Raw genomic sequence first — 27296 nt, forward strand, 5'->3', positions numbered from 1 at the left:
ACTGTATGATGTTACGTCTTATGCTGCTGTCACATGATTGGCTGAATGGATAATTATATGAATAACAAAGTACTGCATTTTACTCTTCTGTAAATGAACCATCATTGAACTCATTTGTAAACTTTAATCTGTAAACACTTTGTTTAAATAGCACTTGTTTGTCTCTGGGCTCAGTGAGCCGAGCAGCTCTGGACCAGTAAGGCCCTGAAACTGTCAGGCAAAGGAGAGTCGTGCCCAGTGTGTAGCAGGCACAGTCACATGGATACCTCTGCTTGCAGCCACCATGAATCCGGAAGAAACCCCGCTTTTTAGATATGAGCTGACTGAGGAGACACACAAGGCAAAGGGGCAAAGCATGAGGGCTGTGAGGGGAAGTGGGTCATGGCAGGATACAACAATTACACTTGTTCTCTTTCTGAGTCTATTATCAGCTAAATAGAAAGTCATTGTTTATTCTTCTGGCGCTTACACACATTGTATGAGGACAAATACTAAACTGTCTTTTTCTGGAGGTGGGGCTATTCACTACTTTAAAGTGGAAGAAAACATAAGAACCAGGGCTTATAGTACATGTAGAATGATTCAGCTATATTACAAATAATCCTGTAAAATATAAGTGCAATCTTCAAAAAATGAACCAGACACTGCAATGTCATGTCATTTAGAAGTCATCTTCACATGACCAAAACAAAAAAACTCTTTATCTTCAATTTAATCATGTTTTTTAGTCCTGCTGTATGCCTTAGCCACTTTAGCAGCAGTGCGGCAGGTCAGCGGATTTTTTTGCTAACCGACTTAAATAAAAATAAGAACCTGTCACTCCATAGATATTGTGTTGGGTATTAAAAATATCAGCAGTGTAAAAACCTGCAGTACACATTACGTTCAAGCAAAGCTGGACTATATATTTAGCCAGCTATACCGTAATCATTATTTACATATATATTCACCTACACATGCTCAGACATGCTCATACTTCCAATGCTTCTGTTATTCAAACAGAGGGTTTAAGGACATATCAGGTTTAAGGAAAGGGCATAAAGAAATATGTATATTGTAGCAACAGGTTTATCATGTCCATAATCATGTCTATACTATTTTACTTTTATTTTGTCTTTACCAATGTACCTCATCACTTTCTAGCAGCTCTGCCTTACTGTGTAAACTAGCAGGATAATTATTTGCTGACGATCACAGTAACACTGATGTTGACAATGTCTCCAGCTCAGTTCACAAAAGGAGAAATAATTAAGTTCAATACAACATTTGTTCCATTTATTGAGACAGAATTATTGTGAATGAGTCTGTTAATATGCTGCTTAGATTGTAACTGTTATTTAGAGCACTAACCTCAGTTAGCGGCTCTGCTATTGCATAACCAATATTATGAATCTGGAGATATGGTGCTGTTTTCGATTTGTCAAAGGGATCGTTTTGACAGGCAATGATATTCTATAACCAAAGAAGAGAGTTGTAATGCTGTATCGAGTGTGTACTTTCCCATGTTTTTATGTTTTCTTTCCCTTTAACAAAGCTTTTAGCTGATAACAGACATTTAAAATCCAAGTGCAGCCTTGTGTACAGGAGGATCGACTAATATCCTAATGAGTTGGGTGAATCTGTGATCCAGAGATCACTCATAGCAAACCTTATCAGGCTCCTAAACACTTTGCAACACGAGAAACTATCCAGGGATCAGCTGCTGGCATAAATGTGGGTTTAATAGATTAGGTTAAAGGACAGGTAATACAATTACCAAGAAGAGGACAGAGGACAGGTCTCATTAGCAAGCAGGGACAGCATGCAGATATTCCACATGTGAAAATTAGTCATTTCAAGCCCTTTTTTTAATAGAAAGTTACTCTGAATATCTACTGAGCTCACCAGGCCCAGATGCTTACCAACACTAACTGATTTAAATCAGACATTATCTCCCTAATTAGCATAAAGAAAGACAACACAGTTCAGAATGCACAGCAAAGCACAGCCAACAAGCTTTATCCATGAGAGAAATCAAAACTCTCTCAAAAGCTGACCACAAACCTCGTGACTCCAGAATTCCTTATAGTGTGGAGGAATGGAGGGATGGCAGATAAATGAGAAAGAGAAAAGGAAATGGACAAGAAGAATAGATGAGTAATGTATGGAGTTATATAAAATATGGCAAATTGCATTTACAGTATTAAAGGAAAAATCCACCCTGAAGGATTATTATACTTTATAATGAAATTCTGTCTTAATTACTTAAAACTTTCTTCCTTTACATGTTGGTATGTTTTCACGTTGGTGAACAATATTACCCATAATGCCCTTTGACTCTCAATCAATTAGCTCTCTGTCTATCTCTATGTAACGAGAGCAAAGCAGCAGTGCTTTATTTCTTCTTCTGTCCAGCTCTCTGTACACTCTGCTTAACAGCGTCAACTCTCACGCAAACATGCTGCAACAACGCCATCAATTCTGACATCAAGTAGATCACTAACAAGGCAATTTGAGTGAAATGAAGTGTAACTGCTTCATACAGCTGTAACTCTGAGTCTAGTGTCTACCATTTCTATGAGAATTTCTCATTAATATGACACTGAACATTGCTCAAAAGAAGCTATGCAATAATTTTTAAACTAAACATATTTATTGTGAGTCCGAGTGGAGTTTTTCTTTAAAGCCATACTGTGCAATTGATAAAAATGAGCTAAACACTTTATAAACTATATACAGTATATATATAAAATTCTACCCAAATGTGCTGACCAACAGCATTAATAAGGCACAACGTTGTCCTCGTATGCCTGTCAATCGTTTTGTGCGTGCACAGCAATTACAAACATACTACATGAAAAAGGTTGGAGTCAGGCTAAAGTGAAAGCTAAGCATATAAAAATGACAGCAAAACAAAATATCAGGAAAACAGTTGTGTTAGTAGTGTGAGTAACCTGTTAAAAGCATTTGCAGGAAAGAGCACTGAGCAAAGGCAGCACAAACTTTTGCAGTTCCTCTGAGGTTGAATGTTGCAGCACTTCAGTGTATCTTGTGACTTTTTTTTTGCATTGTGTATAAACATGTTATCTTTCTTTTAGTGAAAATAATGGCAGAAATGTATGTTTTCATGAATAGGCTGTAAATAAAGTGTGTTCAGAATGAGATGGCAGACATGGTGTGTATTTTGGAGCTGGACAGCAGCGTACCTGTCCCCCGACACATAGAGGGAACTGTAGGGCCGAAGCCCTGACAGCAGCGTGTGGTAGTTGTGAAGAAACTTCTTGGTGTTACGTTGCCGTTGAAGGTGACTGAACAGTAACGTCAATTCTCTGACCCATGAGCAAACATAAATTAAACATATAAAATCATGACAAAAGAAAAAAAACATAAAATGAGAGCAAAATGATTATGCAAATACATACTTAAAAAGACAGAAAATTTCGATTTTCAAAAGCTGCTAATTATTTTTAATGTTTTAATTTATTCCGATTTTTTATTTCAAATTTGGGGATGAAGATAAAGCCATAAATACTTATTCTGCCTTTTTAAAAAAATAATAATTAGTTATAATAAATAAATGTTTAATAAATGTTTAATAAATGTTAAAAATGATGGTGAACATAAGGATATAATAGCTTTGAGGATACACATAGAAACGTTTAAAAGAAACAACAGGGTAAAAAGCATCAGGGCTAGTTGACATTAAAATCAATACATAAAGCTGTTTTCAGGTCCTTTCAGGGAGTCAACCAGACTGAACAGGAATGCACTGATTCAGAATTAAATTGGGCCACGAAACACTGTAAATAAAAATAAAATTAAACAAATAGTAAGTAAAAAAATAATAAAAAGTAGATGCTTCACAGATTAAATTAAATGGGTAAATTAACATCCAATTAATTTCAATCAGTTCTCCTAAACAACTATTTTGATGCCAATGCATAAAAAACAAAGTTATAATAATAATAATAATAATAATAATAATAATAATAATAATAATAATAATAATTATTATTATTATTATTATTATTATTATTATTACTATTATTATTATGAGTAGATTTTAACGAAATGGCTTCAGAGCTATCCTAATTTAAAAAGCAAAAAAATGTTACTTAAACAACAAAAAGATTAAAAAGATTATATATATATAATATATACACATTTCAGGTGTGTGAAACTGAACATTCCATAAAATGAATATAATGATAAAATTCTACTTAAAATAATGACTAGATCAGTTGTAATATTTATGACGAGGGCCTGTTACCTCAAAGTGCAACGCCGCCTCTGAAAGGAGTGAATGGTTTACAGAGCTTCTACATGAGACGCTTCAGTTCAGTTTCCACAACAAACCAACAACAAGCTCTAATTTTAGATGGCGGTTAGCAGAGACTTACCTGAAGGATGGGAGCATACTGTCATAGAAGTACCAGGTAGCTGTGAGATATGAATGACGAGCATCTGTAGAATAGAGACGCCACGCTGCCTAACAAACACACAGGCACACAAACACAGCTGCAGTACCGGACTTTAAAGACTTGATCTCTGTGTGAGATTCATGCAGCACTTGTTGGATTTGTCACAGATTACCTGTATCAGGGTGGCTGCTGGAGTTCTCCTCTTCTCAAAGTGTTTCTGTCTGTGCTGCTCCTGCACCTTCAGGGCAAAACCTGACCCGAGGATTCCCTTGAAGGAGAACAGAGATATTACACTGTAAAACATAACTGTAGATTGTAGAGTGACTGTCAACCTGGTTTTACAAAAATAACACAATAAAGAATTGTTATATTTTAAAATGTAGTTTAAAATGACACATAACCTTGCATTTGCTCAATGCAGGATACAAATGAGACCCCGTCATAATAGGTTGAAGTTCATGGTGCTGGGATTTGAACACATGATTGTATTTGTGATATGAAACCTTAAGAACTGTGCCGCCACAACTAGCACAACTAACTTGCACTGATTCAATACACTCTTTAGGTGGTGTTAATTCAGTGGTAGAAGCTGTTGAATCAGTGCAAGTGTGTTGTGATGGTGCTGTGTCGGATCAGTGGTCACAGATCAGACGGTTGAGCCAAGACCCTTAACCTTGAGCTTGGCTGTACCCTGCATCAGCCAAATGATCAAGTATACTGGCTTGTGTTATTTTATACAGCATTTAGAGATTACAGTCCTTCACTGTAAACATATTTTGCAGTTGTTTACTGTACATTTTACTAAATTTTACAGCAGTAGGATTAAAAAGTATACAGGCAGGTGGAGCGACAGGTGCACTTACTGCAGGCAGGGCAAAAAAAGAGACCCCCAACAGGGCAAAGCCAGCTGCTAGAAGCCGACCGAGCCACGTGTGTGGAGTCTTGTCACCATAGCCAATTGTGGTGAGGGTAATCTGGAAAGCAGACACTGTGGATAAGGAGTCAGCTAACAGAATTTCTTGTGCTAATGCTTATTGAGAGGCAAGTGTAGACACTACAGCTTAGCAATGTACTCACAGTTCCCCACCAGAGGGAGTCTGCATAGGTAGAGAACTCTGTGTTGATGTCTTTTTCAGCCAAATAGACCAGAAATGAGGCGAATATCAGTACCAGGAAGCCAATGTACCACGCTGTGACAAGCTCCTACAACAACAGGTGATAAAGTGTCTAGTACTGAATACTACAACAGCATAGAGGAAGTTACACAGCATCAAGATTGTGTTCATCTAAACTCAGTGTACATGTGATTACTACTGGGTAAAATGGTTGTTTAAAAACAGCTGTAGACTTAATAATAAAATTGCACCTCATATCAAATCATTTATGGTTTGATTGATGGATCTTAAACCATTTTTTAGTGCCACAATCAAAAAAGTCCCACCATTACTTTTCTGTGGAAGGATTTTTGTGAAAAAAAATATTTATTCTGCTAACAGCTGAAAAACCACGTCCTGAAATATTTTTTTAAGGAACCAATCTGGTCTACGCTCGACACAAACGCTTTCTTCATTTCTAAAGTGTATATACTCCTAAGAAACTGGTTTGAGGTTAAGGGAAGTTGAACTGCACGTGTATTTTGTGTGTATTTACCTTGCTGTGTGCATACACTACAGAGCCCAGGAGTTTCCAGGTGCCTCCTCGGCGGTCCATGCGTACCATTCGCAGAATCTGCAGGAAGCGCATACTACGTAGAGCCGATGTGGCAAAGATGTTCCCCTGCGTTCCAGCCGCTATCACAGCCAGCGATGCCACAAACACGATAAAGTCTAGAGACATGGGACAAATACATATATAGACAGCAGAGCGGAGTTGAGACTTTGGGAGTAAAATGTGAACACTCATAATCAAAGGAAACACAGGCTTTACCTATCACACAGAAGGGTTTCCTGGCAAAACGGAGACGACCCTGCCATCCTCTGTAGCGACAGCAGCAGCCAGCTGCCCAAACCCTCACTATGTACTCTAATCCAAACACCACAATCATCACAAACTCCTGTAACAAACAGCAAAAAGAAATCTTCAGTGTACAGCTTTTTCCTTCTTCCTCTAAGAAATCTGTAGTGTACAAAATCTAAAAAATATATAAAATATATTTATATATTTTTAAATATATAAATAAAAAAAAAATAAAAAATAAAAAACCCTCATTTATCTTTTTGAAAATACAATGCAGTGCAACCTAAAAAAAAAAAAAAAATCTTGAGTGAAATACATAATAACATCACCATGATAAACATTTTGAGATAAAGTTGTTACTTACTAAATACATCTGGCTTCTTTGATCAAAAGTAAAAGATCAACAGACATGAGATCAGGTTGCCAGAATTTTTTTACTTATTAATTACCAAACACGGATAAACACAGTCTTTCCCGAATCAGTAACATGCAGGCGTGTGAAAACCCTGACACAACTGAGGAGCCAAGCCATCTTACAAAACTCACAGAACGCTGTTAAACACTTGAAGAGGAAATATTGACCTTAACCAGAGACAAATAATATTTTTACACACAATGTGAGCACGGAATACCAAAACGTTGCCAGTGACTTGGTTGATGTGTTAAAAATCAAAAACCTTATCACAGTGGGATGAATACCATGACGGCACACACATCCCTTCCTCATATACACATTCATATTCATATTCATACATCAGACTCATTTGTTTCCCTGAGTTTTCACATAATGCCACTAGTGAGGTGGCTTACCACACGTTATTATATTACTTTAGCTATCACTTTTTAGTTTAGTCAATTTGGTTTCCGGGCTACAAAAACATGACACTAGGCAGCACACTGAGCTTTGACCTGCCTGCGGGGCTAACTACTGGATTTATTATTTATCCAATCCTGTTCATGTATTGACTATTTGTAATGGGATGCTTATGCTGTGTTTGGAGAGGTTCCCTCACCCGTTCGTTTCCTATGTAATATACATATTGAGTGCTCTATAGAGCATCATAGAGAAGCAGCACTGAGAGTCTCCAGGGTGTCACTTCGAACAACATGACCGTTCATCATGAAAACGTCAACAATCTGAAATGATTTATCACGCTGAAACAACAAAAGCACAGAAGTAAAGACCTATTGCCTCGAGTGGGCACTAAAAGTATTATCAACATTAATATATGAAATAGACTGCTTCATCTATGTGTATTGATGCTTGAGTATTGTTTATTCACTGGATTTACAGTGTGCTATGAATAATAATAGTGATACTGTCCAGGAAGTATAATTTGTCCAGGAAGAATTTGGACAACACTTCAAAATACAGTGCACTATATGCTGTCACATGACCTGAAAGGCAGAGAAGGTGGCTGGCTGGATGGATTACATGCATTTGTATAAATATATAGACATATACACTATAGGCCTACTATTGACTCCATAAGCTAATGGCTTTGTTTCAGCAGCCAGGCAACATTCTTTATCATTACAGAGAGAGAGAGAGAGAGAGAGAAGAAGATGAAGAAGAAGAATATGGAGAGAGAAGCTTCCATTACCCCCTTCAAAAGCACTTCATAATGGCTGAATGGATATTATTGCTGTTAAGATTACTGGTTCAAGACACCTGAATCCTGTGCAGTGCTTACATTGCTCTTTCTGTCTGCAAAAAGCCCATGGGAAAACAAGATGCAAACAAAATGTGGCCACAAGGAAACGTAACACTGAGCTGCTCATCTTGCAACCTGCCAATCAGATAATTAGTCTTACACACCTAAGCTTAAGGCATTACTGCAGGTAATAAAGTAAAAAAGAAAAATCACAAAAACATATCCAAAGATTTTTTTGGTGGTGTAACAAAACCTTTTAGCTTGTTTATGCTTACTGAGTAACAAAAGTTGTCATAATGCTCTTAGTAAAAAACGATGTGCTGCAGAAAAAAAGAGGTGCAACCATGGCATATTCTAGACTGCTTGCTAATTAAAAATGCCTCCTATTCACCACGTTTTAGGACACACCTCTAAAATGACACACATTGTTCAACAGAAAAGCCTTCTCTCATAATTAAAACGACATTCATTTGCATTTTTGGATTAGGAAGCAATAGTCAGTGGAAATCAATCAGACTAAGACCAAGGATGTTTTTTTTTCTTCTGGCACATGGACAAACAAATATCTTCTCAAGGTAAGACAAGCTACAAACAAATATTATGGCACAAGGTTAAACTTTTGATACTGGTTTAAGGTATAGAAGACGACACATTCTAAGGTTTAGTATTTGTACTATAAAGTGCAAAGTGGGATCAGTTGACTGAGTGACTTTACAGGCAACACAAAACCCACCAGCACTGACTGCATGCTGGTGTACACACAAAAGATCAGGCCAGTCAGATATCTCAAAAAATATTATGCTGAATACTACACTGTTGTGTTGTTAGCCTGTGCAAACATATAGTATTTTTTGAACAATGTCTTATTTCCATAAACAATCTTTTGGTCCATGGAACGTTTTAGGGTGTGTTTTTGGTGCCGAACATTTATTGTGGAATTTTTTTGTGTGTGTTTTTGTGACACGAACGTTCCATCAACAGATCCAACAATGAAAAGGTTATTTAGAGAAACAAAAAATATTCTTATTCTTGACATTACTCACATAAGTCATTAATCTTAGATCTATCTATCTATCTATCTATCTATCTATCTATCTATCTATCTATCTATCTATCTATCTATCTATCTATCTATCTATCTATCTATCTATCTATCTATCAGTTCTTTATTTCTAAGCATGTAACAGTGGATATTTCTTAAACTTGCATGTGTATAATGGGGAATCTGGACATCTTACCAAGATGAAGAGGCCCTGGTTGGCAGTTTCCTGATGAGTCGGAATGGTGGAGAAGACAGAGAGCACCAGACAGCTGAACACCAGCAGGAAACTGCAACACACACACACACACTTTGTAGATTAATGCCTACAAATCACCACAAGGACAAGATCTGGTTTCACTCTAAAATATCAACACAATCATTTACTGTCTTTTTCACTCTTTAAAGATCGCTTGGATTGCTTAACAAGAATAAATGAAAATTAACCCAACATATTACACAGAAGCATAAAAGGGACTCAAATGAAACGCAGAGAAATGACCCATCAGGACTGATTCTGTGCATTTGGCTCAGTACTCGACTCTGCGCTGGCCTTGAGTTTTACACACAGGTGCTCGTAATCTCCTCTGCTATGGACCTCAGTGGAAAAGTCCAACACGCTGGCGTGGGAAGTAGACAGCTAGCTGAAGAAATCAGAGCCCCACATCCTGGCCAACGCTGTGGTTTGTGTGAGACAGTCTGTTTATTTATTAGTCTTCACTTCACACTAGTCACACTGAGCTCTGCATGTTTCTGTCTTCTGTGTGAAACCATCAGACGGAGCTGTTACTCACTCTGCTCCATTCACTGCTGTGATGATCAACATCATAACTAAAATGCTTATTCAATATCCTGGGTTAAATGTAAATTATAAAATAAAAATAAATACATTTATGTAAGAATACATTATACAGCAAAAACCATACCGGTATCAAACCATTATCATTTTTATACTATAATTATTTTTTTATGTTTTTAATTTTTGACTGTGTTTAAAAAGAGGATGGATTTTTTGCTGTTTTTTTCACAGTTTAATGTAATGTTATTATGTGGCAGAAAATATTATCTAGATCTTTCACATAGGTCTATGTATAACTTAAATGACATAAAAAGGTAGAATTTAAACAAGTCACTCTGAGATATCCAAATGAATTATGACATTAACTTTAAGTTTAACATTAAGGACATGTAGATTATATTATAATTTTGTATTTAATCAATGATATGCAATTCAGTATGTAGAGATTTAAAAACCATAAACAATTAAAAACCATCATGAAACGAAGTTTAAGTAACTAAAGATTTAACCTAGTGTAGTTGTAGCACAATGGTAATAAATACATTTACAAACATTTTTGTACATATTACAGTTTTGAAAAATGACCAAAGTCTTTTGTGAAGCAAAAGTTTTACAGATGTTGCCTGTTTTTTTAACCTGTAAATTATAATCAGGACTAATCAGCTAGTGCAAGTGCAGACTTCGATGGTGGAGCTCTGAAAACTGTCTGGATCCCTGGGGATCATCATGCAGCATGCAAGGGAAGTTCCCAGGCTGCTCCAGGTGTTTCCAGCTGAAATCCCCTATAACAAAGATTATACTAATGGATCAGCGCTCCCTGTCCATGACTGAACTTTTGGAACCAGATCAAGTCCGGCAGGACCAGTCTACCACCCTGCAGGAAACCATCTCCTCACTGCTGGAGCATCGCTCTCTACTCAGTCATCTAACTAAACCATTGATGTCTTTCACAGCTGGTTTTTCTTTCTGGGAAAACCCAACTCTTCCTTTTCTAGGGAAATTTCTTCATATTCCTGGGTAAACAGTTACGTTACATAACTGGTCATAGAGGGAATGTGTCTAAACACGTGGTTCTGTTATTTCACATCACGTCCAAATATTTGTGCTGATTTTTAATTATAGGACATGTTGTTTACTAGGCATTTACAGACGATTCACATCCTACGCTACAGTAATGATTGATATGTTATTATAATAATTGTTCTTGTAGCTGGAACATCATTCATTCATTAGTGCAATTCTGAGCTTTAATTACCTGGAGCTGTAATCAACAGAAAAAACAGGTAAACCAGAGCTGTACAGAAACAACAGGTAAACCAGAAGGACAGGGCAGGTGTAGACACACCTAAGACAGGTACATGAAGTTACATGGAAGTGAACCTTTTCACCTGATATGACCTTCAGAAATACAGTTATCTTTCTAATTGCTTTATATGTAAAGTAGTGTGCAGGGTTCTGAAGGAGCCTCAAGTCATTAGTTTTGATTTTATTATGAAGAATCAGGAAGTCTAAACAACAACAACTAATAATAATAATTCTAAGAATAACTAAGAATTAAACTAATTCTAACCATTAAAATGAATTCAGATTTTTTTGTCTCCTATAAAAATAAGCCAATTCATAAACCTTCAGTTTGTTATACCTTCAGTTTCATACCAGGAAACCTTAAACTTTATTAAATGTGTACATAATTATGTCTATTTGTTGAAAATATGACATTTTTATTACAAACTTTTCACTGAAAAAGTCTTATAAATAAGGTCCAATCTGACAAATCTACTTGTTCTTCTGTTATTAAGGTTTGGATTAAGCTTATGTAATTAAAGGGAAAAGTCAAACAAGCTAATGACTATAACAGAGCATCTTCAAGAGTCACTGACTTATCATATGCATTGTTCTATAGTTTTTCAGGAAATGGACCATCTCACCTTTACCCAATAATTACTACATATTAGGAGCAGAAACAGAGGTATACTTCTCGTAGAAATTAAGAATTCATAACAGAAATCAGAGAACATAAACCCAAACCCACTCGTCAAACTATAGATTAATATATAGCAGCATCAGCATCACAACACATACAGAGAGCAGAAAACAAGGAAAAACCCAGACGCCTGCAAAAACAGCTATTTATATCCGTGTGTGTTGGATTAAGTGTCATACAACATCACAAGAGTCATGCACCGGATCTACACACACTCTTTTCTTCCACTGGCTTTCACTTCCCTGCTCAGCCTGCCTCATTAGTTCCTAACAGATATTTGGTAAAATGATCCAAGAAAGACAATAGGAGACCTGAATCAGCAGAAATCAGACAGGATAGAGGAAGAAAGGCCCCAAAGCCGATCAGTTTCTGATCAGGCTCACATTTCAACAAAGTGGCAAATTTTAGTCATATTCTCTGAGCTTTATGCCGAGAGAAAAAAATGCCAATTGAAAAAAGAAATTAAATCTTCAAAATCAGCAAAACAGTCGTCTCTGGAGGTCAGAAAGAAGAGATATTCGTATTCCTGCAAACAAGCGCACAGCCTGGCTGTAAGTCATATCAATATTCCTGTCTTCTACATGGCTGCTGACTGGAAGATGATGATGATGATGATGATGATTATAAGGTTCTGAGTATATGGAGGAATTACTTAAATTATTAAACTATAATTCTAACTTAATCACAGTGACAGAAAAATAAGAGAACCCCTTTTTTTGTGTACACATACACACGTTTCTACATTCAGACTGTGATGCCCTGTTCTTCTCGTGCGTGAAGATCTGTGCATATTTACGCACACGTGTACAAACCCCTAGTGGTAGAAACGTGATTATGAGGAGCTCTCATCACATTTATTGTCAGTTACATCAGCATAATAAGTGTCTTCGGTGCTCACAGCAAGGTCCAGAAAGATAACACAGAAAAAATGGTGTTAAAGCCACAGCTGAGGAGTGATTAGTCTTGCTTGAGAGATTTGGCTCACAGCTTTGTATAGAGAGAATGTTTATAAAGAATACAGAATTTCCTTTAGTAATGAGTGGATTAATTGTGCATTAATATTATTTGATCACTATTGGGGAGTTTTCAGCCAGAGACACATTGATGAGGAATTTGAGACAGGTCTGCCATTTCCAATACTACTATGAGCCAAACAATGACAAATCTTACATGCATCCATTTCACTCATATCGTATAGCATCATATTGCATTGTATCATATATCAGTAAATTATATTTCCAAATACAGCAGTGGAAAAGGGGATTTTCACACCTTTGTAGATTTTCTAATTGATACTGATTCAGTCGATTATATGCACATGTACTCATAAAATCTACAAAAAATAATATAACATTTTATTTTCTAAACAAAACACTCATTAAAGTGACCATTTTTGGATTTATTCCCCACAGTAGTCAATGTCAGTGAATTTATCTTCTTAGGCCTTTCAACATGCTCCTTGTCATCTGCAACATACAGTGTGCAGGCTACTGAGCTTTTTTAAAGGGAAACTCTTTACCATATACGGTGATTTAATGTAAATAGTTATGGCCGTGTACGAGCAGGAGCAATTTGTGTATGATTTATCAACATCTAGTACATAGAGCTGTACATACACACACACACATGATCAATGCCAATGTCTTTAACTATGTGTTCTGGCAGATCTTTAGAGCTTGTTCTGTGTATGCTTTTATAAATCAGACTCGCAATTATCAAGTCATGTCACTGAGCTCATTTCAGATGCTGTATTTCTGTAAATGGGAAATGATTTATCTGTAAACAATAAGCTTTGTTCTTCCTGCCTCTGCATGTACACACTGCGTGTGGTACACAGGTACGAGCAATTACCTACAGCCCATGTGATCATTTATTTCTAAAGTATGAAATAGATGAAAAAGAAACGTCTTTCCAAAAAGAATGCAATGGCTTTACTTGTGTTTTAGGGTTTTAGGGAGTATAAGCAGTAAAATGCTGAAATGTTATGATGTGATTTATCACCACATGTACTTTTCTTAAATCAGATAAAAGAGGGTTGTTCTATACGATGTTTAGAGTAATTACACTTAATGCAAATTAAAAGATAAAGAACAGTCAGAGGATTTTTTACTCACAGTGTTTTTCAAACACTAAATAAACTTGGCTTTGCTGCATTCAAAGCTCTGTAAAAATGAATAGTTAAGGCATACACTGAATATGAAATTGTCCATCACTTTTTCAGACATTAAGGCTGATATTGATAATAGTTTTTTTGTTGTTGTTTGTCCTTTAACCTCACTTATGAGATTCACAGGAGTCACAGATGAGATTTAGATAACTGATCAGCATACAGGTGGTATATTAATTAGAATAATATTAATATTAGATGATAAATATAATAATATTATATTGTTAATATTATGATATTGTTAATATTATAATAATATTATAATATTGTTTGACAAAGCAGTTACTGTAAGCATTAATATATAAATGGCCCAATGCCAGTGTTAAACAAAGCAATGTAAAATAAATATATGTAGTGTGCTATAAGCAACTGATTAGCACGATTCATCAGCGTTTACAGTCCAATAACATTATCCAATATATGTGAAATGAGGCATGTTCGTTACTTTTAATAAATCAAACGCTTTTTACATGCACAAATATCATCCCTGTTTTCAGATTTTCTAACTCTGTTGGGTCAAAAAAAAAATTCCTGGCATGGTGCCGTGTGATGGTCTGGCAACCCATTCAGAGTGTATTACTGCCTCACACTGAGTATTCCCTAAACAGGCTCCAGATCTAAAGGCACCTGACCAGGATAAAGCATGAATGAAGAAGATGACTGAAGAAATGAATGAATGAATGAATGAATGAATGAATGAATGAATGAATGAATGAATGAATGAATGAATGAATGAATGAATGAATGGATGGATGGATGGATGGATGGATGGATGGATGGATATAAAAGCCAGATAACGTGCCCAAATAACTTGCACTGGAATTCACTGACACTTATAAGGACACACTTGCGGAAATAATAAATAAAGTAAATAAAATTAAATTTAAAAAAAAATCTATATTTTTGTCTGTGAAATATTTACTGTACAGTTTTTTTATTTTTTAACTTCTGGGTAGGAACAGCAATTTAGGAAGAATTTGGATAATTAAATTCATACTGGGTGTAATTTACACAATAATACTCAGACAGAGTTTATGAGATGTGAAACTGATAGCGACATTAAGAAGGAATTTGCAAGAGGTAAAATGTTAATGACTAAATTAATGAAATAACTGCATTATCAGGGTGAGATTTCCTGCAGGTTAAATACCTCATGTGTGGTGTTTCTTTCCAACTGTATCGTAGCAAGTCCAGATGTTCTTACATAACACAGGATTGAGACATTTAGTCCAAACATAAAAAAGAGCCTTTAAGCACACATCACCAGTGCATCATCACTGATTGCATGTGTTTTTCTGTGTTCTTAAATCTATTTAGATCATTTATAATAAGATTTAATTACATCATCTACAGCAACTCAACTCTAAAAACTATCTATACTTAGCAAGCTATACTACTAGATAGGCTTAATTGTTTATTATTCCTTTCCAAGGAAGCCTCAAATAGAACTCAAGAAGGCTATACTCCAGTGTACGACCTGCAGAAGTAGGCCCTGGTTTACTGATACCTTCATATTAATCTTAGCAAATCTAAAAGTTGTTCTGTTGTTTTGTCTCTGGAAAGCAGTGCAGCTCTCGGATCTCAAACAATTATTAATGTACAGAAATTCATTGTATGTGTGATGAGAGACATGGGACATTTGTCTAAATATGCTGGATGATTAATAGGTTTTTACATAGTGCTTAGCTGGACAATTTATTCAGGCATGATCGATGAGGGGGTAAACAGATGTGTTCGTATTCGTCCTGTGTTTTACAGGAAGGCGCAGAAGTATCACACACCCACCTAACACGCACGCACACACACACAAGGTTTTGTCTTGGTAGGGGAAAGATGGTAACAGTAGAAAGTTCTATAAATAGCACCTGCAGACCTTAAATAGCGATAGCCAGCAAATTTGTCCAGGCACACACCAGAGCTCCTGCTTTACTAATCCCTGCTGAGCAAAGTCTTTGGGGACTGACAACTTCTCCAAGGCAAGCAAGACCCAAAATACAGGAAGAAAATAAAGAGCATGCCACAGCAAAGAGTGGCAGAATTTGTGATTAAAGGCCTTCATGAACCCATGAGAGAAAACAAATATTACTAAATCCTAAAAATTCAGGAGTATTAAAGTGCTGAACAGTCGTGACACTGTGTTAGAGAATGTAAGCTTCAATTTTCACAGAAGGCTGAATTACAGAAAGCCAATAGCAAATCTGACAATCATTCCAGCTATAATTCAAATGACAGGTTTATATCAATCTACATGTCCACTAATAACAACTAATTCACAGGGACTTGAATGACAGATGCTACAGTTTATGTAAGCCTAATAACAATCCAGGAGACTTTTAGAAGGAGTCTCCTGAGTCATTTAGTAACAGTCATGGGTAAAGCTGTTTGTTTTTCTGTTATTCTTTGTACTTTCTCAATAATATAACAAGCTGCATTAGTTTGGTTGGTTAAATTCAAGAAGAAACTCAGAAGAAACAACTGGTTATAGCTGCTGTAATGTAAGTGACAACAGGAACTAAGCTGGACATTCCACAGCATGAAATATATGAATAAATGGATAAAAAATACATGTCATTCTTTAACAAATAGAAAATTGAATTGTTATCAGACTGTAGCACTGTAAGTGGAATAAAACACTTCAGGATGTTCTGTTAAAGTAAAGTAATCCACATTGGGGTGGAAATGCATCAAACCACAATGTTATTGATTATTTCCCCTAAGAGTACATCCTGTCATGTTTTACTGCTTACTTAATGTAGGTATATATAGAACATTCAAATATTTTACTACTTAAACTATATTATAACATTATTTTAAGATTCAGGACCGTGTCTATTCATCACAGAGAATTTGGAAGATATATGAGAAAGACACAACCAAAGCGCACATCAGTGGAACTGAAAAGAAGGTTGCTGGGGTTGTGGAAGCAACTCAGAAACTAGAAGATAATAAGCAGGGATAATCTCAGACAGATGTTCCCAGCTGCACTTTCACTGATGTTGAGCTGCTCAGTGTGGACTGGTTTCCTGCAACATAAAATCTAATAAATAATAAGTTAATAATCTAATAATCAACAAAAAATTGATAAAGCAGTTATTCAGGTGTTCTATTTTCTTTTTTTTCAGGTAATGACAGCGTGTTAGTAAATGGCCAGGAGTCAAAGAGAGTGAAACTGGCCACTCTGTCAGTCAAGTAAACAATAAGCACTCGAGGGCATAGTAGAGACCAAGTCAACAGCTCAGTATTTTCATTATATTATTATTATTATTTTTATTATTATTATTACCCAGGCTGCATCACTGCACTAATTACTGGTATAATGGGTCACAGTTAGGTGCATTAGCATTTAAATAGAAAAAATGTAAACAAAATAAAGTTTCCAGTTCTAGATGTGTCCACTCATGTACATTATTAACAATTGATCAGACTTAATTTGTTGTATATGTTACAGGTTAGGAATGGAGTTGGTGGAAGGTTTGCGTTTGTTCCATTTATATGAAATCAAATCAAATCCGACCACAACTGCTGTGTTCCTTTGAATTCACAGGAATTTTGTGTAAAATCAGATTCGTTTTTAGGAGGTCAGGCAGTACTTGTGCTTGTTTTTACAGTATAAACTGACTATGGATTTAATGAAATGTTAAATAAATAAATAAAAATACCAACAAATGCAAAAATATTTGAGTCAGGATCGTTGGATGAAGAAAAAGTCTCATTTTTAAGTACATTAAATGTAAAAGTATTTTCTAGCTGGTCTGTAGCTATTACAAATTAAACAGTAACTGCGGTGAAATGAATAAAAAAAGAGCAATAATGATTAGAAATCTGGTTAAACCAATTATGAACTTTTCAGCCGTTAAAAAATATTAATCTATGCATATTTTGTGCTTAACCACACCCACGCATGCAAATGCAAACGCACATGAAAACACAAATACACAGTGGCCTTCTTCACATCTACGCAGCAATCCCTCATGCCAGTATGAAGCTCAGGTTGGAAAGGGCAGTGTGCACAATCGTAGGCTTTTGTGACACAGTGTTGTGTGTTTGATATTTGCTGAGGTGGCTGAGTAGAGTGGGAGAGGGGCTGCAAGCGTGGTTAATTGTTGCGTGGAAGGTGCTGAGAGGCTTGACATTTCCAGACAATATCATTACTGTGCACAGACAATTATCACCAAGCTTTAACACAGGCACCATAAGCACCATTCAGCACAAAAAAGCTGTCATCGGCCTAAACTTCCCAAATTTACCACCAGTGCACAGCATGTACCCCAAGGCAGATATATATATGCAAGCACAGGATATAATATATATATATATATATATATATATATATATATATATATATATATATATATATATATATATATATATATATATAGACAGTCTAACACATGGACAAGCACCCAGTGATACACACTCTATTGCCCTTGCTAAAGCATTTATGTGCTGACATTTCACCACTCAATGCACTGCTAACTTCACTCTTAAAAAAAGCCAGAGCACTGCAAAATATAATGCTTTTATTTACACATGGGGCAAAAAGAAAAAGTGAAGTCAGGGCCTCTGGGCTATGGGTCTGTAAAAGTGTGTGAGAGAAGCAAGGGAGCTGATAAGTCCTACTCGCTTATAACACGTTCTCCATCTCTCCTTCTTCTGCTTCTCTGTGTCCCATATTACCAATGGACTGGATGACATTCCAGTTAAATGATTCACCCCATTTAACATTTACAGTTTTTCAGAAATGCTTATACACTGTTGTTGTACCTGAGCACACGATTCTCAATAACCTGAAATCACTCTCTTTTCCCTCAGCCACTTGCACAAAATACGCTTAACTGGAGTTTGCACTAATTACATACACACTTCTTGTTAAAAGACTTCACACCATGCACCTTCCATTTTTAGGAGCACTAAAACATAAAACTGCATTTTCAGATAAGTTAAAAACAAAACAAAAAACACAGACCTCAGCAGGACAACCACCTCTTTCCCTGCACTTATATGAGGTCGACAGACACAGCCTTAACTTTATACCACTCTTTCTCCACCCATGCCACTTCAGCAATGAACAAATTCTTCCTCTGTTTTCTGTAGGCTTTGGACCTGAGCCACTGAGCTTCTCCCCAACTAGGGCCAGTAAAGCACTTTCTGGAGCACTTTCAAATGTATGAGTTGGCTTTTTCCATCAATCCTACTTGCTCATGTTAGACAGTATTCACACGGTTTCAGTAGCCACATCATCTCATAGTACAGCTGGTAGCATCAAACTCTGTACTACCAAAGGAGTTTCTTTTTTAATTGATTCTCCCCAGGCTTTTTGAGAGCTGTTTAAGTACTTCTTTATCCATCTGCTTGCTTGTTGAAGAATACCCATAGTAATATCCACCTCCAGCTGCTGCCACCCAATTATAAAGTCCTATGTGGGGAAGCACATGGCCTTCAGGTTTCTGGTGTTAAGGAGGATGTTTCAAATAAATTGAATACTTTCTACTGAATAATTCTTAGTAGTTTCAAACCAATAGATGTTAAGTAGCATAAATGAATAATAGCCAGCACATTTCTATCAGATGCAGATAATCATTTACACTTTTTATTGTGAAACAGATTTGTGATTTTTTATGATTTCTGGTGGAATACCTCTAGGGTTTTCCTACTTTATCTACTTGGGTTCTGAATATAGTTTTGCTTTTGCAAACTCTGTGTGGTTTAAAGTGCATAAAAGTGCAAATACACAAAAATTCTCAAACCAAGAAGTATGCTAATCTTTCTTAGTGAGCAAAAGATTAATCCAGTTAATCTAGCAGGAATGTCTAGTAAATAAGGAGATTAGAACAGACTGCAATGTTGGATTCAAAGACAGAGAAAAAAAGAAAAGCGTACAGTGATCTGTGAAAAATAGGATTGCTTTAATTTTGTGGTGCGAGAAAAAGGTGGCAAAAGTTCATGTTGCTGGTGGTCATCTTATCATGGATAATCTTGCCAAGCACAATATCTCACATAGTGCACAAAGGAAATCCTGGGGGGGATTGGGGGTAGTTTACTTGACCTTGGCTTAATTAACATGCATTAAGAGGAAGCACTCCATTTAATTGCACAGGCTCCATGTCTTGCACAACCCCTCAGTGGCTAGGGTGGTTCCATGTCTGAGAATCCAACCACAATGATGAAAACACAGGATATTTAGGCACTAGACCACCGTACAATATATATTTATGCATATTTTCTAGACATCTTACCAGAAAAGTAGTCAGGTATCTGATAAAAAGCATGCACCTCTCATTGCTGCGACCAATTTTGAACTCAAGTGATATAGCTAAGGTTGAGGAAAAACAATTCAAGCAGAATTCACACACCATAGTTCATTCATAGAGTTTTTTTTACTTTGAGTTTAAATCATTGCATTAAACCTACTATTGTGTAACATTCAATTTTTAGTTCATTGAAATTTATTTGTATAGCACTTTTAACAATGGATATTGTCTTCAAGCAGCTTTACAGAAGTATTGAAAAATAGAAAGTTACTTTTTCTCTCCAACATTTATCCCTAATGAGCAAGTCTGAGGCAATGATGGCAAGGAGAAACTCCTTAAGATGATATGAGGAAGAAACCTAGAGAGAAACCAGGCTCAGAAGGGAACCTCATCCTTATTTGGGTGACACTGGACAGTAAATGATGTAAATAATATCCTTTCTTCAACAGTTTATAGAAATGAAGAATTGTGTAACCGAGAGCTCCTGAGGAACTAAAAGGTCAGCATAGTTCATTATTAACATATATAAAGATTTTATATATATTGAAAACATTTAATATAAAGATTTTCAAGCCAATGTATTGTATTTGTACATTGTATGTAATGTATTGGTGAATATGGCAATCCTGGGTTCTCATAACAGTGCCCTCTGACCAGCAGGTGAGAACTACTGACTTTTTAATAGTAGCCCTTTTAACACTGTTGATAAGCAGTGCCAACACACAGGAAACATTTGAAGAAGATGTTCAGTGTTATCTTACCATTACTTTTATCATTCACTGTATTACTATAAGGTCACTCAATAAATGTCTTTGACCCAGACTTCAAACAGAGTATCTCTGGTTGACATGAAAGGCTTCAGTGAGTATTCAGGGTTCAGACTGGGCTACACTAGCCTGCCTGTCAGCACTACAGCAGCTGTTAGAAGACACAACACAGAGCATCCCAGGCAGTTACATCACCAGTACACACCAACTATTCTCCGTGTGTTGAGCAGAAAGCACATTACTGAAGACAGTCTGCTGTCTGAAACAAGTCTGTCTCTACCAAACATAACTGTATGACAAAATCATTTTTTATCCACACTATTTATTTGACATAATATCTAAAACTTTTTAGGAATGCTTTTCAATTTCTTAGAATTAATGAACTCAACTATATACTACTTTGGGCTGGTTCTAAACTTTGCTAAATATATTATATATACATTTCATATTATATATAAGTTTTAAAATTATTATTATTATTTTAGAGGTGCATATATATTTGACCTTAATCATTTAACTACTATCCAATAATGATACAGAAATAACAAATAAAAAAACAGTATATTTATGAATAATACTGATCAACTGATTAATGCAGATCAGAACACAGATTTGAAGCAGAAAGATCTATTGTACCAACATGCCACCATTTCAACTTTATTAAAATATTAAAATATATTGTTGTAAATGCATAAAAGCATTTTAATGTATTTTATGAAATAAATATTTACAGTGGCCATATAATTTATTATATCTCTTTAAAAAAAATATTTCAATTATTAGACATCAGATTACATTAATTACACAAAACATTGTACATCAAAATGTTTTTATACTTTAATGTTTATTATGATGTTTAATATAAAATCAAGATTTTACTGATACATTTTAAAAAAGCATTTTAATTGTTTTGGTGCTGTAATTGAGGGTTTTATCAAGATAATTTAAGGAGCAACTTGTTAAATTATTCAGGTATACTAATACAACTTGAAGCAAAAATTTATTATGCATATTTAACAAATTAATATATTTTGAGAACACTTGTCCTGTGCTTTTTATTACAAATAAATATGCTATTAAATTTGCCAAGGTCCTTTAATGTAACATCATGAAAAGGAAAATCTTCCAAATATCAAATCAAGCCAATCCAAACAAAACCACATTCGATTTCTATCTTTATTAGATTTTACACCAATCGACCAATATATCAAAACTGTGTAGTGATAGGTGAAGTGAATAAAATGGAATAACTCATTACAATAGCACCTGTCAGTTGATGTGTACTTGAAGTTGAATAATTGGAGACTGGAAAAATGGTCAAGTGTAAGAATCTGAGCAACTTTCAAAATGGCCAGATTTAAATCTGATGGGTCAGAACATCTCCAAAATGGTAGGTTGATATGCAGTGGTTAGTGCCGAACAAAAGTGGTCCAAGAAAGGACAACTGACAACAGGGTCATGGCGGCCCAAGGCTCACTGATGTCTGTGTGGAGTAATGGCCAACCCATCCTGTCTGTTTTGGTGGCACCAGAGGAACTTACACAATATTAGGCAGCTAGTTGTAATATTATGGCTAATTAGTGTACAGTGGAACCTCAGCATACACATTTAATTCGTTCTGGAGGCGAGTTCTCAAGGCAAATATTTGCATTTTGCAAAATGTATTTTCCCATAAGAAATAATGTAAATGCAGACAATCCGAAAATATTACCAATATCACCAATACAAAGCATATGTAAACTTACAAAGAACAGACCCAAGCCAAGCATTCCATGTCAAGGGTCCTCACAGGAAGTTGTGCCACCAAGCTTGGGCTAAAAATAGAACAGACCAACCACACCACCAATGTATGCCAAAGGCAATGTTGGTATGGTGGGTTGACTCTTTTGAAACAGTTTTGCTGACTGAAAAAAAATTTGTAAAATTCATAAACTAGCTTCGCTTGGCTTTCCACTGATGCAAACAACGTTTGAATGAGTCCCAGATGTAAGTACAACTTAGCGACATTCGGTTCAATTCATTTCGCTTCGTATGCCAAAACGCTTTGTATGCTGAGGCAAATTTCTTGCAAAATTTCGATTCTTAAGGCGAACATTAAAAAGAGAGGGCATTTATGACCAGTTTATCAATGATCAATTTTCCAGTTTGAAAGTATGTGCTCGCCTTACTAGACGTGATTGCCCTTTTTTTGCACTATTCTCTTAAATAAATTTTGCAGTAAATCTGGCATGTAATTTCTGAATCAACAACAGACATACAGTAGATGATTATCGTGAGCCATCTGCAGTGTTTAGGTACCACACTCATCCAACATATCACATTTAGCTAGTGAAAGATTTTCAGAAGCATCTGGACATTAAAGCCAGATTACATTATTCACAGCAGTGCAAATACAGATGAGGATAAATCAAGGCAGATTGATCTTGATGATGTTTCACCATTCATCTGAGGGGCTTCAGCATTTCTGCTGAGTGAGGGAAATCCAATCATTCAGGAGAAGTGATGAAGCCCCTTGGGAGAGTATTGAAATACAGAGATGTTTCTAATGACCATGATTTGAAATGCATAGTGCTTTTGACAGATCATTTCTCAGGCTAGCATTTCTGGACATTGTTTGAAATCAATGTTACTAACAGTAAAAAAAATATGTTCAATTTCATAGTAGAAATACATGTACAATTTAATTAATAATAAAAAAAAATAATTAAACTATTTTCTAATTCTAAATAAATAAAATTCCTTAATCCTAAATAACATTTCTAATGAGTAAATGAACCACTTGCAATAGAAGATATAGACCCTATTTACATCAGATGCCACTGTTACATTATATAAGCTCAAAAACTAGGAATTCCCAAAGAAAACACCCCATCATTTTGAAATTCCCACTCATGACCCAACTACAAATTCCATCCTCCATTTATGGAATGATGTCAAATGAACACGTAAGCAGCACTTATTCCGTTAAAATTAGTTATATAAATATTAGCTATATACAAGACCTGACTTTAGATCAAACAGCATAGAGATAAACCCAAATATTAAATCTATAACATTGACCTAACATTTCACTGCAAATAGGAAACAATCCTCTCTCATCACGGTTAGATGGCTAGCTTATTTTTAACAACTAACTAACATGGAGTCGTCCTTGCTTTTCCACCCTTGGATGACGTGAATCCAAACTCCAACTTCACTTTCCAACACAACTTCTGAGTTGAAGGCAGCATTACAGTCATGCATCAGAAGTGATGACTTGTCATTATATTATATGAGCGGCTAAAATCTAATATCGATCACTAACTATCAGAGTTGATAATGCATATATATATATGATGTAAGGCAGACATGAAAAACAGAAAATCTATAACCCTTTCATTCAAAGCAGACCACTAACTTTGTTGTCTGTCATTTCGATAAAGTGAACTTGGTCTTTTAAAGTCTAGCTACTTTTAGTTTCTCCTTCAATGTTTGATGGTTAAAGGATGATAAAGGAAATCATCCAGCTCGCTCAAATACATTTAGTCCAGGCTTGTATTCCAGATTTGCTTTCACAGTCACTGCTGATGAGTGTTATGGGTGTGTCAGCATTCAACCCAAATGACGATCAGCTATATAATCACCTGACACAAATATCACTGAAAGCCTGCGGGAGCATACAGTCTGAGCTAGAAAGAAGTCAGCACCAGCCTCGCTTTTTCATATCGTTCTGTGTTTTTTATTATGACCACTGGTGGTGCTGTTGCACTTGTTTCCACATAAAAAATCCATAGTAAAACATTTGTTAACAACAAACAATCAGGATGTGGGTGACAAAAATAGAATATTATACCAAAGTCTTTCAAGCCCAAATATACCAGCTGCATTTGTGCTCTTCATTCTCTTAAAAGCAGAGGTTAGCTGTAATGAACTTACAAAGAAAGATAAATTATTAATATTAATGCTCCAAAATGAGTCCTAATTCCTCTAGCTGAAGTTGACCTAACATTACTCTACTGTACTCTTGCAGATGCTATCTTCATTCGTCGGCAGTCTAACACATGCTAAAGAAAGAGAACCGCTTTATGGCGCTATCCTCAGATCTTGCTCTTTAGATAAGCTGGGGCCATTTAATGCTTAATATTATGCATTTGACAAAAGCTTACATCACAAAACTTGTTGTGTATCCTCGTTTTAAAAGGATGATTAAACATCCATAGACATCAACAGAAGAGAACACCCTAAAACTGTACTGTTAATCTTGTTATAGCAATGCAAAATATCCTGATGAAGACATAGCGAGAGTTTAAATCCAGGAAATCTATACGTACATTTATACAGTTCAGAGGAAACTGATTGGGCAGACAGCGCCTTTGTTGTTACATCAACAATCTTACATCAAAAATCTTGTCGGATCATATATCGCAAAATATACAGAATACTGTCATGGAATGGGAGTCAAGACAGATCCATGTGCAGATGATTTATAAACACAAACGAACAAAAAACAAACCATAGGGTGAGCACATAAACCATAAACATGATCTATAGACACAAGGCATGAATCTTATGATCTAGAAAAGATACCAAGGTACCCACATAACAGCAATGAAAGCTTATCAAAGGCTGCTACACAATACAAGTGTGAATTATCTCCCAGCTGCCCTCGATCATTCATGGTGTGTGATGATGTCATGTGGGGTGCTGATGGGTCTTGTAGTTCTGCAGCTTTGGCTCTACTCTGAAAAATATGTGATGCTTCATCTAGTTTCTATATACTGTATAGTGTATATGCAGCTCTGGTTCCCTTAAAGGCTTCAGAAGATGGATCCAGATCTACACATAAGCACTAGCAGTTGCCTGGCCATCCAGACCACCAGATTCTGAAACACACATATACACACACACACAGCCATGTGCACACAGAGCAGCCTCTGTCTGTCAAACCAAATTCACGAGATGAAAACATTACCTCACAGCTCCCTGTCATGGCACACGAACCCGTTATACTCAAACCCAGAGCCAAACAGGTTTTACAACTCAGGTTCATCACAACCTGTAGAACACAACCAGCTCTACAACACAGTATAATAAGCTGGATTTACAAACTGTTTCATGTCATTTCATGTTCATTTATCATCAGCTCACAGATCAGGGATTTAACTCTCATCTGCATAATATTACTTTTAGCATTTTATTTTCCAGCTCAATTACAGGATGCAGATCACAAGGGTCACCTTCATGCAAATCCATTTGAATTTTGAGAGTTGGTGGGTTAAAAGGAATATAGTTTATTTCATATTTATAAATAAACTAATAAAATAATAGAATTATTTTAAACAATATACTGTATGGAACTGTAGATAGTTCATTTTTGTCATCCCTATTTTTAACAACAGTTGTTAGTTGTATTAGTTGTAGAAGAAGAAGAAGAAGAAGAAAGGCTTTATGATGACGATGATAATGATGATGATTATTATAATCATTATTATAGTGCTGGTGGTGTTAAATTTTTCTTTATTTTACCGGTATATTTAGTATATAAAATGATAGTAAATTAAAGTATATTTTAAAAAGCTCTATGCAAACTCAAGCCCCCCCCCCCCCCCAAAAAAAAAACGAAACAAAACGACAATTTCAAATAAAATTCATGAAATGTTAGCCTTTTCCTTGATGACAAATTGTGCAATTATATAAGGGTTCACAAAGGTATATACGCACACACAATTACTTGCACAAACGTTGTGAAATTTATGGCTGGATGACACCGAGTGCTGTGCACAGTGCAAAATCACGTGTGCTTTAATGGAGAATGAGCTGCTGATGTGGTATTTATGGTCCAATCAGGCTGACCTTTAGGCAAAGCTTTCGCTCTCTATTCTCTCCTAATGGAAACTATTAACACAGAGCGAGAGAATCGGCTCCTGGAAAGGAGACACAGAGAGATAGGAATGCACCTCGCTGTGATACTGAAATTAATCATCAGTAAATGCATAGAAACTGGCGTTTTGAAGGATAAGCATGGGCGTGCCTAAATAAATCTAAATCTATTCATGGCCATTGCAGTATACAGTATATCTGTATAGTTCAGCACAGATTCAGGTGTGCATTAAGTCATTACCCTGTACGTAAATAGAATCAAAAATAGATAATGAACATCAAAAGAATGTGATGCTTCATTATCATTTTATTGTGCCAAAAAAGTACATCAGCTGGCGATTACAGTACAAAAAACCCATTTCAAAACATACAGATATACATCAACTAGGTTCAAGGGTGCATGTGTGTGTGTGTGTGTG

General features: G+C 35.8%; 1 protein-coding gene across 5 annotated transcripts in view; it reads right to left on the minus strand.

Moving 5' to 3' along the window:
• The window catches only part of LOC131345320 (potassium voltage-gated channel subfamily KQT member 4), a 52493-nt gene that overhangs the window by 11197 nt on the left and 14000 nt on the right, over positions 1–27296 (minus strand). For 4 of the 5 annotated variants that reach the window (XR_009203471.1, XM_058378150.1, XM_058378149.1 and 1 more), the window contains 8 exons: positions 9250–9340; positions 6327–6453; positions 6051–6226; positions 5478–5603; positions 5264–5374; positions 4573–4668; positions 4380–4468; positions 3186–3308 (listed from right to left, as the gene is read on the minus strand). Coding sequence is in view for 4 of the 5 variants with exons in the window: in XM_058378150.1 (XP_058234133.1) it covers positions 3186–3308; positions 4380–4468; positions 4573–4668; positions 5264–5374; positions 5478–5603; positions 6051–6226; positions 6327–6453; positions 9250–9340 (939 nt within the window). In the remaining variant the exon portion in view is untranslated. The remainder of the gene's footprint in view (positions 1–3185; positions 3309–4379; positions 4469–4572; positions 4669–5263; positions 5375–5477; positions 5604–6050; positions 6227–6326; positions 6454–9249; positions 9341–27296) is intronic. The other variant, XM_058378151.1, reaches the window with a different exon arrangement.

This window comes from Hemibagrus wyckioides, linkage group LG24 (assembly GCF_019097595.1).
Source record: "Hemibagrus wyckioides isolate EC202008001 linkage group LG24, SWU_Hwy_1.0, whole genome shotgun sequence".
NCBI classification, from domain to species: Eukaryota; Metazoa; Chordata; class Actinopteri; order Siluriformes; family Bagridae; genus Hemibagrus; species Hemibagrus wyckioides.